This window comes from Oncorhynchus nerka, linkage group LG18 (assembly GCF_034236695.1).
Source record: "Oncorhynchus nerka isolate Pitt River linkage group LG18, Oner_Uvic_2.0, whole genome shotgun sequence".
Lineage (NCBI taxonomy): Eukaryota > Metazoa > Chordata > Actinopteri > Salmoniformes > Salmonidae > Oncorhynchus > Oncorhynchus nerka.
This window is the reverse complement of record NC_088413.1, coordinates 22,959,551-22,972,510: the sequence shown is the minus strand read 5'-3', so window position 1 is coordinate 22,972,510 and position 12,960 is coordinate 22,959,551. Positions and strand designations below refer to the sequence as shown.

General features: G+C 45.2%; 1 protein-coding gene across 1 annotated transcript in view; it reads right to left on the bottom strand.

Annotated features, from left to right (window-relative positions):
- arhgef38 (Rho guanine nucleotide exchange factor (GEF) 38) overlaps positions 1-8,387 on the bottom strand; it is a 22,633-nt gene extending 14,246 nt beyond the window's left edge. Inside the window, 3 exon segments of the mRNA XM_065003774.1 lie at positions 270-387; positions 751-941; positions 7,856-8,387. Of these exon segments, the coding sequence (XP_064859846.1) occupies positions 270-387; positions 751-941; positions 7,856-8,387 (841 nt within the window).
- Between the last annotated feature and the right edge of the window lie 4,573 nt (positions 8,388-12,960).

The following is a 12,960-nucleotide window of genomic DNA, read 5'->3' as shown; positions in this document are numbered from 1 at the left end:
ACCAGTATTAAATCAGTCAACCTGAGTGGCTTATTTAGAAATGTGGCATATTATAATGGCAGTATGGTCAAAACAAGGGTCATGTTCATTAGGTCACTCAATGGAAAAGGTTTTTTTTAAGTTTTGAAAAACGAGAATTTGCCTTTCTTACTGGACCAGGTAAGTCCAGGTAGTCCCCTCCCTGTTTCAATCCATTTCATTCACTAAGTTTCCCTGATGAACACACGACTCAGGTAACTGAGGTTAAACAGAGGTCAGAGGTCACCTACCTATGACTAGTGCCTCAGGGTCTGGCTCAGCTGTGGCCTCCTGCAGCCGGTGGAGCAGCGCGGCCGACACCTCACACACTGTCTCCATGTTAGTAAACAGACGATCCACGTCCACCACCTGGAGACACACACAGAGAGAGACCTTTAAGACACATAGCCAGTCATCCATACACTTCAACGTTCTGGAACAACCCTATAGCCTATGTTAGCCTGGCATGATCTCCTCCAAGTGTAGATATCCCTATTGAGGCAGTGGCTATCTTGGTATCCTGATATTCGCTACACTGGTGTCAGAAGTGGGCTGTGTGCAGTTCAAACACCATGCATCGTCTTTTGAAAATCACTCCATAGACCAACTCTGTCTGAATAACGAACAATACAACATTCACTACCAAGCAAGGTAACACAAGGTAACCACCAATCTGTATCTCTGTAAGCAGATGATATCACCCACTGAGTACTCTGTCTGCTTCCTCCTTACCTGTCTGTCTCTGAGGGGCTTGACCACCTCTCTGATGCAGAGCTCCAGGTCGGTGAGGAAGTCCCTCTCCGTCTGCACCAGCTCCTGGATGACCTTTGACCTGCGGCTCATCTTCCTCAGGCGGACCTCCGCGGGGTCGAGGGCCGGGGAAGCCAGGATCGACGACAGGGGGGACAGGGGCGCCATTTTCTCTTAAGATAGGCACAGGGATAAGTTTAGGATGTGTATTGGATGGCAAGGTTTTATTCTATGCAGAATATACCCACTGGGCACAGAAGTCAATTGAATGTCTAGTCTATGTTGCTTCAATGTAATTTCATTGAAATGATGTGGAAACAACGTTGATTCAACCAATGTGTGCCCATTGGATAGTCTCTGTCTGAGCAGATAATGTACAAAATATGACACAACACAATAACATGTTGAGATATGACATGATCATTGACACAATAAACGTGTTAACTACACATCATATATCTACACATCAATTAAAATGTGAGATCTGTTTAAAAAGGGGCCGTATCAAAAGATCTATTCCTGCATTCACTGGCAAAGTAAAGAGAGAGCACACATGTACAAGAGCCCTCTTCATGAAGTTCTATTTACATACATGGGCATGGTATGCAATGCATGAGAAAACATCCATCTCTCCCAACACCGTCGCCTGACTTCAACCCTCCCAACCCTCCCAACCCTCTGCCAGTGTTTCACGCTGATCTAATTGCTTTGACTGAACACCGACCAGCCCCCATTAGCATGCCTGTCAGGTTCTTCTCCTCTTTTTTCATCCTTTCTCTTTTCTCTCTTTTTTTATCGCCCTGCTCCCCCTAATCAGTCCCTAGCTGGCAGTGCTTTGCATGGCGGGTGAGGAGAGAGTGTGTGTGTGTGTGTGTGTGTGTGTGTGTGTGTGTGTGTGTGTGTGTGTGTGTGTGTGTGTGTGTGTGTGTGTGTGTGAAGCGTGTGTTCAGGGAAGGGAGATGTTTCCTTTCCGGGTCTGCTGCCTAATCGACCTCAACACACCACTTCCCCCTCTCCGGGAGAGAGATAGAGCGGGAGGGAGAGAGATAGAGAGGGAAGGAGAGAGATTGAGAGGGAGATTGAAAGGGAGAGAGAGATTGAGAGGGAGGAAGAGAGAGAGATTGAGAGGGAGGGAGGGAGGGAGGGAGGGAGGGAGGGAGGGAGGGAGGGAGGGAAGAGAAAAAGAGGGGAGAGAGAGAGGAAAAGAGAGAGTGTGTGTGGAAAGAGAGAGAGAGAGAAGAGAGATGGAGAGATAGAGAGAAAGAGAGCGACAGAGAGAGAGAGCGACAGAGAAAGAGACAGAGTGGAAGGAAGAAGAGAGAGCTGTGTCAGGTTACTGAACTAATTGTCTCGCTGATGTAATGCCACGGCGTGTGCAGGCATTCCATCTGCTCCAGCTGGGGGGGATGCACCTGACACACACACACGCGCGCACACACACACACACACACAGACACACACACACACACACACACACACACACACACACACACACACACACACACACACACACACACACACACACACACACACACACATGCGCGCACACACACACACGCCATCCCGCTACACAAACCAACCCCACCCCCAGCACACATCAAGACAGTCAACAAAAATCTGACGCACAAACACCCACACACCACACCACACTCATACATGCATATGCATACACATTACACACCCAGCACCCTCACAACACACCCCTCCCACCTCTTCCCCACTTCTCAGTCTCACACTCCTGCAGGTGCATTAATGTCAACACAACCCTGGTATTCACTTGTATACATGCAGTACTAAAACGGAACATTCAAAAGCTTTGACATTGGAGAGCTATTTGACCATTTTTCACAGAGAGGTGGAATGAGGATATGATGGTGTCATGTCCTTGGAAGGGCAGGAGAAAAGCCCTCTAAAGCTGCAAAAAGCTAAATCGCCACCTTCACCCCTCCTGGCTATCAGGTTTCAATGGCCCCTCCTAAAAAATATAATACTTTATAATTCTCCCTAAAAGAATGGTGGTCAATTACTATATTTTGGGGAGGCAGGTAGCCTAGTGGTTAGAGTGTTGGGTTCAATAATGTAAAATAAAAATTGTTGTAGCAATTAAAATGACTTGACATCACGTAAAAGAGAAGCATGTTAATGAATTAAAATAAGGTGTTCAAATTTAAATAAATGTGAATAAAACGTATGTCACATTACAACATAACATATTAAATACAATATAATGGCTATTCAAGAGACTCTGCTGCAAGTGAAAAGAAAGTGCAGATTCAGTGGCAGGGCTGAGTACCTTCTAGCCTAGCTCCCTGCCTGGGTAAGACCTGAGACATTCTAGCCTAGCTCCCTGCCTGGGTAAGACCTGAGACCTTCTAGCCTAGCTCCCTGCCTGGGTAAGACCTGAGACCTTCTAGCCTAGCTCCCTGCCTGGGTAAGACCTGAGACCTTCTAGCCTAGCTCCCTGCCTGGGTAAGATCTGAGACCTTCTAGCCTAGCTCCCTGCCTGGGTAAGACCTGAGACCTTCTAGCCTAGCTCCCTGCCTGGGTAAGACCTGAGACCTTCTAGCCTAGCTCCCTGCCTGGGTAAGACCTGAGACCTTCTAGCCTAGCTCCCTGCCTGGGTAAGACCTGAGACCTTCTAGCCTAGCTCCCTGCCTGGGTAAGACCTGAGACCTTCTAGCCTAGCTCCCTGCCTGGGTAAGACCTGAGACCTTCTAGCCTAGCTCACTGCCTGGGTAAGACCTGAGACCTTCTAGCCTAGCTCCCTGCCTGGGTAAGACCTGAGACCTTCTAGCCTAGCTCCCTGCCTGGTTAAGACCTGAGACCTTCTAGCCTAGCTCCCTGCCTGGGTAAGACCTGAGACCTTCTAGCCTAGCTCCCTGCCTGGGTAAGACCTGAGACCTTCTAGCCTAGCTCCCTGCCTGGGTAAGACCTGAGACCTTCTAGCCTAGCTCCCTGCCTGGGTAAGACCTGAGACCTTCTAGCCTAGCTCCCTGCCTGGGTAAGACCTAAGACCTTCTAGCCTAGCTCCCTGCCTGGGTAAGACCTGAGACCTCCTAGCCTAGCTCCCTGCCTTGGTAAGACCTGAGATCTTCTAGCCTAGCTCCCTGCCTGGGTAAGACCTGAGACCTTCTAGCCTAGCTCCCTGCCTGGGTAAGACCTGAGACCTCCTAGCCTAGCTCCCTGCCTGGGTAAGACCTGAGACCTCCTAGCCTAGCTCCCTGCCTGGGTAAGACCTGAGACCTTCTAGCCTAGCTCCCTGCCTGGGTAAGACATGAGACCTTCTAGTCTAGCTCCCTGCCTGGGTAAGACCTGAGACCTTCTAGCCTAGCTCCCTGCCTGGGTAAGACCTGAGACCTTCTAGCCTAGCTCCCTGCCTGGGTAAGACCTGAGACCTTCTAGCCTAGCTCCCTGCCTGGGTAAGACCTGAAACCTTCTAGCCTAGCTCCCTGCCTGGGTAAGACCTGAGACCTTCTAGCCTAGCTCCCTGCCTGGGTAAGACCTGAGACCTTCTAGCCTAGCTCCCTGCCCGGGTAAGACCTGAGTTATTGAAATAAAACAGGTCCATAAAAGAGGACCAGCATGTTGTTAAGTTAAGCACTTCTATCACAATATAGTCATATCATGGGTCAGTGTTTGATAGAGCCATAATGTAATAGTCGTCCCATTGGCCACCATTATGCTACTGTATTATGCTGGTGTGGTTGCAGGCGCAGGAGTTCCCATGAAAGAGGACACGCCAGCCTTTTCACCAGGCTTGGCTATTGAAAACGATCTAACGTACGGAAGGCCTTGGAACACAGGCACCCTGACGGATCACGTATCGACACGAGGAAAAATGACACGTTAGATGCCCTGCCCCCAGTCACCCCCCTGCAGAATACAATAGGATTGAGAATGTCATTGAAGAAAGGACTGAGTTCAAGTCCATTAGGGGAATAGAGGTGGAGCCTCATAGGAAGGGCAAAAGGGCCAATGCTAACGGCTGAAGCAGTTATTAAACCACTGGCTTTGGGTTTAGCTGCGGTTTGTATAGGATACCTCACTGAGTTGTGCTTGGCTCCAGTCATCTCTCCTAATGGCCCACAGGTGAGAGCTGGGCCTGAGGACAGTAGCTAGGTTCATAGGGGCTCTTTGTACCCCGTAGTACGGACAAACTATCTGATGCAATAACAAGACACAAAAGGCCCTTGTTGAGGCCAATTCACACACACACAAATACACACACACACATGAACGTACGCACGCACGCACACACAACACACACGCACAAACACACAACACACACATACACACACAAAGACACACACACACACGTGTCATGCATACCAATTGACCAGTTTGTCTTATGAATATTTAGATACTTAGTAGTGGATGACTGTTCACAGCTTTCAATAACTCACTATAAACTGAGGAGGTGAATTACTGTATGACACTAGCCAGTGTGCAATATCATATCAGGGTGGTAACGCTTTGTGACTGACCATAACTTCTGGTTGCTATGGACCTTGAGGCCAGGCTTGATCAACCTGTTTCACAGCAGACAGAATGATAGAGGAGAACTCAGTGTTCAGGAACAACTCACACACTTCCCCATGTGACGCCACCATTATGTCAATATTTGCAATGTACCTGTACACTTATACTCAAGGCAGCTTGTTTAGCGTGATGGAGAAACCCTGTAAGGTGGGCGGTGGCGGTGACGATCAGTTTACTGAAAACAATCAGCTGTTTGAGAACTGAGTTGTGACGCTTGTCCTTGGGCACAAGTCAAGAAAACAGAAAGTGGTGATAGGCAACGAGTGCCTGTGTTTCAGGTAAACAGTGGATGTGCTGACAGGACAAGGAGTGTCCTACATCACACTGTTCACTACTTTGGATCCCTACGGGGGCTGGATCCCTACGGGGCCTGGATCCCTATGGGCGCTGGATCCCTACAGGGGTTGGATCCCTACGGGTCCTGGATCCCTATGGGCGCTGGATCCCTACGGGGGCTGGATCCCTACGGGGGCTGGATCCCTACGGGGGCTGGTCAACAGTAGTCCACTATAGAGTGAATAGGATGTGTCGGTGTTTCAGGTCAACAGTAGTCCACTATAGTGTGAATAGGATGTGTCGGTGTTTCAGGTCAACAGTAGTCCACTATAGTGTGAATAGGATGTGTCGGTGTTTCAGGTCAACAGTAGTCCACTATAGAGTGAATAGGATGTGTCGGTGTTTCAGGTCAACAGTAGTCCACTATAGAGTGAATAGGATGTGTCGGTGTTTCAGGTCAACAGTAGTCCACTATAGAGTGAATAGGATGTGTCGGTGTTTCAGGTCAACAGTAGTCCACTATAGAGTGAATAGGATGTGTCGGTGTTTCAGGTCAACAGTAGTCCACTGTAGAGTGAATAGGATGTGTCTGTGTTTCAGGTCAACAGTAGTCCACTATAGAGTGAATAGGATGTGTCGGTGTTTCAGGTCAACAGTAGTCCACTGTAGAGTGAATAGGATGTGTCGGTGTTTCAGGTGAGAGGTTGAGAAGCTGAGAGGTTAAGTGTGTCCTATTCAGCACGTCATTATAATACAAAATAGTTTACATGGGTCTTTAGATGGTTAGATGGGAGATTGACAGTATTGTTTAATTGAGTAAACTAATGCCCCTAATTGACATTAGCAGGAATGTGGATGACCATTGTTCCCTTGTTGAGGAAACCTACAGAACTAGTGGCACAAGAATCTCTACATAGTTAACCTCTTATTTTCTGTAAGGAAGCCAGTGAATACTTGGCTGGTTGGCATTTATTAGGATGACTCATGTACTGGAGGCACCTCTGCAGGATAATCATTAGCTGGCACAGCCACAAAGTCATAAAATCGTATTTTAAACCTACCCCTAACCACACTGCTAACGTTATGATTAACCCTAACCTTAAAATATATTTTTTTAAATGTCAAGAATTTTTTCAATATATAGTCAATTTTGCAGCCCTGCCTCCAGGACAAGATTCATCCCAATAAACGTCAACCTGCGCCTGAAGGTCTACATTCCAAGTGCGTGACAACACCTGATGTAATGTAGTAGAGGAAGGACAGGTGAGGTAAGTTTTTGCTGATGAGACACACTGACTGTCTGGGAAAATGAGAGAGGCTAAAAGAACACTGCTTACCTGCAAAATGACAAACGAAGAAAGAACCATGACCTTAACCCTGACCTTAACCTAATTTGAACCAATTCTGAAATGAAATATTGGTTTGCAGGTCAGGAGTGTATCTAGCTATGTCCGCCATTATGACGACCAGTAACGATACTTTAGTTAAATTTTGAGCCCAGATTGTGTTAAAATAAAAACAATCTTATGATAAATGTATAAGAATTTGACTTTAGAGAACGTCAAGTCTGACCATGTTGTGACAGCCACCTTGACATTGTTCAGGCTGTAGTAGCACAGTAGTAACACTGGTGTTGACACGTGTCCATATATCTGGATGTTCACACTTCCCCTTTAAAGTCCCAGAGACCACACACTGGTTTAATAATTAAATGCTTCAGTCAGTGATAGAAGCCCTGTTGTAGTTCACTCATACTAGGTTTACTTATCTGGTTTAATACTGGGCCTGTAGCTACAGTATAGCCACTCCTCCATGCTGTAAGGCTACTGTGGCTCGGTTGGAGCACGGTTTGCATATGTGACCTCATCCCTGCGGGAATAGCTTGGTGCTCCCTCAGTCACATAACAACACAACAGATGCTCGGCAGAAGCATCCATAGCTACAGTGCCCTTCGTCTATCTGGCTTTCACCCTCGAGTCACACGTCCACCTCTGGAATCTATGGCGCTACGGTTGATTTGTTGAACGTCTATAAATGCTTCCCTGTTGAAAGTCAACAGACATGCTGTTGACGTCTTGCTGATAGTCTATTGGTAGTTTGTTGAGTATCCATCTACAGATGGAATATCCAAGTAAAGTGTCACCTTTTCTTTTACAAAGCACTTAGGAGGAGAACATACTATCGTCCAAATCAACAGGAAGCTATGAGATGTTAAAACCTGAGCTATAGCTAACCTAGTTTCCATAGTTATGACCTCAGGGGATCCAATTACCTTTAAGTTTGGCACTGTACTCCGTTTTGTCCGACTGACTCCGCCGCACCAGGGTCCCAAGGTTGATGTCACCTTTAATGTCGGCGGCGGTGTCATCGTTGGCCACCACGATGGTGTCCGTCTTCCTCCTCTCCAAGTGCATGTAGCGCAGGAAGTTAGGCCTGGTTCTCCTCTTGACCACTTTCTCTTTTTCCTTCTCTTTCTCACTGCCGTTGTTGGCCTCCTTGTTGGGATCCATTTTGACCAAGAAGCCCTCTTCTTCTCCCCCCGTGCTCTCTGTCCAGCCAGGGAGAAAGAGAGAGGGAGAGAGGGACGGAGGAAGAGAGAGCCTGAGAAGTGCAACAGGTGTACTGTACTGCACTACTGCCAAAGCCACACAGGTACTGTGGCCCCTCCCTCTCCCAGGCACCTGCCCTGTCATACCTGTCACAGGAGAGCTCTGTGGCCCCTCCCTCTCCCAGGCACCTGCCTTGCCTTACCTGTCACAGGAGAGCTCTGTGGCCCCTCCCCCTCCCAGGCTCCTGCCTGCCATACCTGTCACAGGAGAGCACTGTGGTCATGCCCTCTCCACTGCTGTACTTCATGGCCCTGCACCCTCCACTGCTGTACTTCATGGCCCTGCACCCTCCACTGCTGTGCAATGCAACGTCCCTGGGAACACCTGCATCTCTAGAGGGAGATAGAGGGATAAGAAGGGAGCAGTGGAGGAGAGAGGGACTATGACCACTGCACTAACAAATGTACTATTTTGGTTTTACTAAAGAGAAGGGTCTCAAGGGACAACATGCAAAGCTAAACAATGCATGGAAAACTCTAGGTATTACATTGGTTACAGTAAGCTTCAAGACAATTAGCCAGCATTTCTACATTTTATTTGTAATGTAAATGATGGTTATTGTTTCTTTCCCATTTGAAGAACCTGGGGGTCTATATCTAAAGGTGTTTACTATTCAGAATACACACAACAAAAATACATCAAATATATAACCAATAGATAACCTTTATTTCTGAAAGCTCAAGGAATCCCACATCCATGTTCATGAGATCATTATCTCCCACCAACTGTAAAATTAGATGCATGAATTCAACAAGTGGGTCGCTGTGGGAAAAAAAGTCTGTTCAAATGTCAATTAAGTGATTCATTGCAGCAGATGCTGCACTTTAGGCAGATAAATATTGAAGGATAAAAACAGAATGCACGGAATCCACATGTTCACAAACATACAGCATATTCTTCATATAAGAGAAATGTTGACGATAACGCTTAAACTGGGTCCAGGAGGGCTACAAGCTATAACTAGGGCCCAGAGTTTTTCCTGGTTAGGTCACTTGGTCAGGGAAAAAAAACCTGGTCCTAATCATACTGTATATTAACAATGATGAAAAGGTGGTTGGAAAAAGTTACTTGCTTACATTTATAGGTCAAATCTCTTCTAAACGACAGCAACGTAAATAGGGGATTAAAACAAGAGCACAGAGCACCAGGTCAAAGTGCACAGTGAGGAGGGAGGAGGGTTTTAAAGTGTGTATACTCATCTGCGTACAGCATTTGACCTGTGTTGACCCTTCCTAATCGGCTGGGCTAGCCAATACGTTAGCTACAGTAAACATTGAAAGAGATCAACAGTCATGAAGCACTGACTGCGCTTGAGAGAAAGAGAGAGGGGCATAATAGTGTAATTTAAACATCATGTACTCTATACAATATGTCCAGTAAATGAATGGGCCAATCTGAAAAACACATTTTATTGAACCTACAAATGATTTGATCACAGTAACACCATAACACACACGGTTCTCACTCTGCTGATAAAACTGCCATACATTAGTTTCAAGTTTCAATGTCACATGCACAAGTACAGTGAAGTGCCATTCTTGCAAACTCAAAACCCAACAACGCAACAATGCATTATCTTTATACTTTAGACAGATCTGGTTCAACAGGTATATTGGCCATACAACAATAAGCTACTACAATGGTTTCTAGACAGGTAGTGAATTCCATGGTGAGAGGACAATGAATGGAGGCATCATTTCCCTCCCCACTGAAGCACAGGGCAATAAAGGCTCATATTGTGTTTAAAGCTCACTGTGTAGTGTGTTGTAGGACACCTGTTAGTCCTCCATTAGACTGTGTTGCTCCCTGTCAAACATCTCGTCGACTCCAATGATACTCCACTCCAACTCCATCTTCTTGACAATTTAGTAACAGAGTAGAGACTGTACCTCTGAATGACATTTTCCTCACATACATGTGTCCCCCCCCCCCCCAAAAAAAGAATATACGCAGCTTTTACAAGACTGAAAAAAAACAAAGGCACATGCATGATATTTAATCACTTTACTTATTTTTTTTATCAAGGTCAACACAGTGACAAACACTAAAGTTACAAAATGCACTGTAACGTCGACTCAGAGTATTTAAATACACATAGTAAATATTACACATCAGGTTGAATGACATTTTTTTATTCCAGAATAATACTTTCCCCTTGTGTGCCAAGCCTGTTCAGTCTGCTGAAGTTCACATGCCCTGGGGGAGCTTGTGGAAGTTAGGTAACCGTGGGTGTGGACTGAGGTTCCGGCTTGGCATGGGGCTGCTATGCTGCTCAAAGATAGACTGGCTACAATGACTTCACACATGAGAGAAAGGGATTGTCAAGAAGTGAGTCACATCTCCCTATACAAACAAACATATTAACTCAAGATAAAACACACAATAAATGCGGTAAAGAGGTCAATGGAACTCGACCAGAACAATGGAAATGCCATGGAAACGTGTGGGGGAAAGATCCCACATCTCCTCATTGCCCCCCAGCAAAATTAGCCTACATTTAGGCTATTGTTTACATGTGTATTTCACACTATATTGAGGTATAAATCAGAGTATAATACTTGTATGGATGTCAACCCCAATACATGTTCATGTCATCGTCACCAATGAACTGCATTACAGTTAAAAATGACTTTGAGTACCACCACCGATTTCTCTATGCATATGCTACCAGCTTATGTGAGCAGTAGTTAGCATTTAGCAGTCACTTCTTCTAAACCTGAAAAGGGACTACTTCTAAATGTTCAACATGGTCTCAGAGTACTTTGTACTATTCTGTACGTAAATCCGAGATACTCCATTTAATATGATATGTTACGTTTCGTATAGTGTGTTACGAATTATAAACTGGGTGGTTCGAGCACTGAAAGCTGATTGGCTGACAGCCGTGGTATATATATCAGATTGTATACCACGGGTATGACAAAATATTTATTTTTACTACTCTAATTACCATGGTAACCCATTTATAATAGCAATAAGGCACCTCAGAGGTTTGCGTCGTGCCTAAGAACAGACCTTAGCCTATACCACACCTCCTTGTGCCTTATTGCTTAATTGTAACTTGCACAATATGTTACAAATTTGCAAAACGTACAATATGTTACGAATTTGCAAAACTTATGGCCTCCTGAGTGGCACAGTGGTCTAAGGCACTGCATCTCAGTGCTAGAGGTGTCACGACAGACCCTGGTTTGATTCCAGGCTATATCACTACCGGATGTGATTGGGAGTTCCATAGGGCGGCGCACAATTGGCCCAGTGCTGTTAGGGTTTGGCCGGTTTAGGCGGTCATTGTAAATAAGAATGTGTTCTTAACTAACTTGCCTAGTTAAAGGTAAAAGTTCAATATATATATATATTTTTTTAAGTATATGTTATACATTCTAATTTGTTGTGGCTAACGTTAGCTAGGTGGCTAGCCCTAACAATAGCTAGCTCTAGGGATTAGGAGTTAAGGTTGAGGGTTAGCTAAAAGGGTCAGGGTTATGGGAAGGGTTAACTAACATGCTAAGTCGTTGCAAAGTTGCTAATTAGCTAAAATGTTAAAGTTGTCCATGATGAGGTTCAAACACACAACCTTTGGGTTGCTAGACGTTTGTGGTATACAGCTACATTGTGGGCCTGTTAAAATGCATCAATCATGAGTCATTGGACAAATATCCACTTTGTAAAATCACATTTGTTGAATGTGCGCCAATCCGGCGTCCTTCTATCCCCCACGGTCTGCATTCCAATTACCTCTTTAACGCATCTATGTCTCAAGTGACTCCCTCCAACAGATTACTGAAGGTCAACATACGGGTCAAAGTCAATCAATTCTTCTATGTTTGTCGTGATTAAAGCACAGCGCCTTCAGAAAGTATTCACACGCCTTGATTTTTTCCAAATTTAGTTGTGCTTGAATTTAAAATGGATTAATGTAGATGTTTTTATCACAGGCCTACCCACAATACCCCATAATGTAAAAGTGGAATTGTGTTTGTAGAAATTTTTACAAATGAATTACAAATGAAAAGCTGAAATCAAGTCAATAACTATTCAACCCCTTGGTTATGGCAAGCCTAAATATGTTCAGGAGTAAAAATGTGCTGAACAAGTCACATAAGTTGCATGGACTGTGTGCAATAATAGTGTGATTTTTGAATGACTACGTCATCTCTGCACTTCACACATACAGTGCCTTCGGAAAGTATTCAGAACCCTTGACTTTTATCACATATTGTTAGGTTACAGCTTTAATCTAAAATTAAAGAAATGTTGCTTTAATACGGCAAAATGTTCTCTGTACCTCATGACAATGTGTACAACTGCAGGAAATAAGCTTTAAAACCTGCAAAAAAATGTCCATATCTGTGTATGTATGTGTGTGATTGTGTTTGTGTACATCAATAGTCTATTTATGAACATGGATACACTTGGAGATTTCAAACCAAGGACGGGTGCAGCTTAGCCTACCGCCCGCTGGTGTTTATAGCACTGATGTGTGCATCTTTTGTTTGAACAACCTGCGAGGCAATATGACAATAAAAGAAGACTGAGGGGAGGGAGAAACAATGAAATGGCTGGTGTGGGTGTTTGTTTATCGAAGAACGCTCGCTGGGCACAGAAACAGCAGATAAGGACTTTGGTCTCTGTGGCTTCGCCAGCTTAATTACTAGCTTCCAGAACCATTACACCATTCAGGATGTGCTAGAGATGAGAAACACAAAAGTTAGGGCGCTACAAAGCCAGATAGGGCAGTTACTATGGTGGCCATAAGGAGGACCCC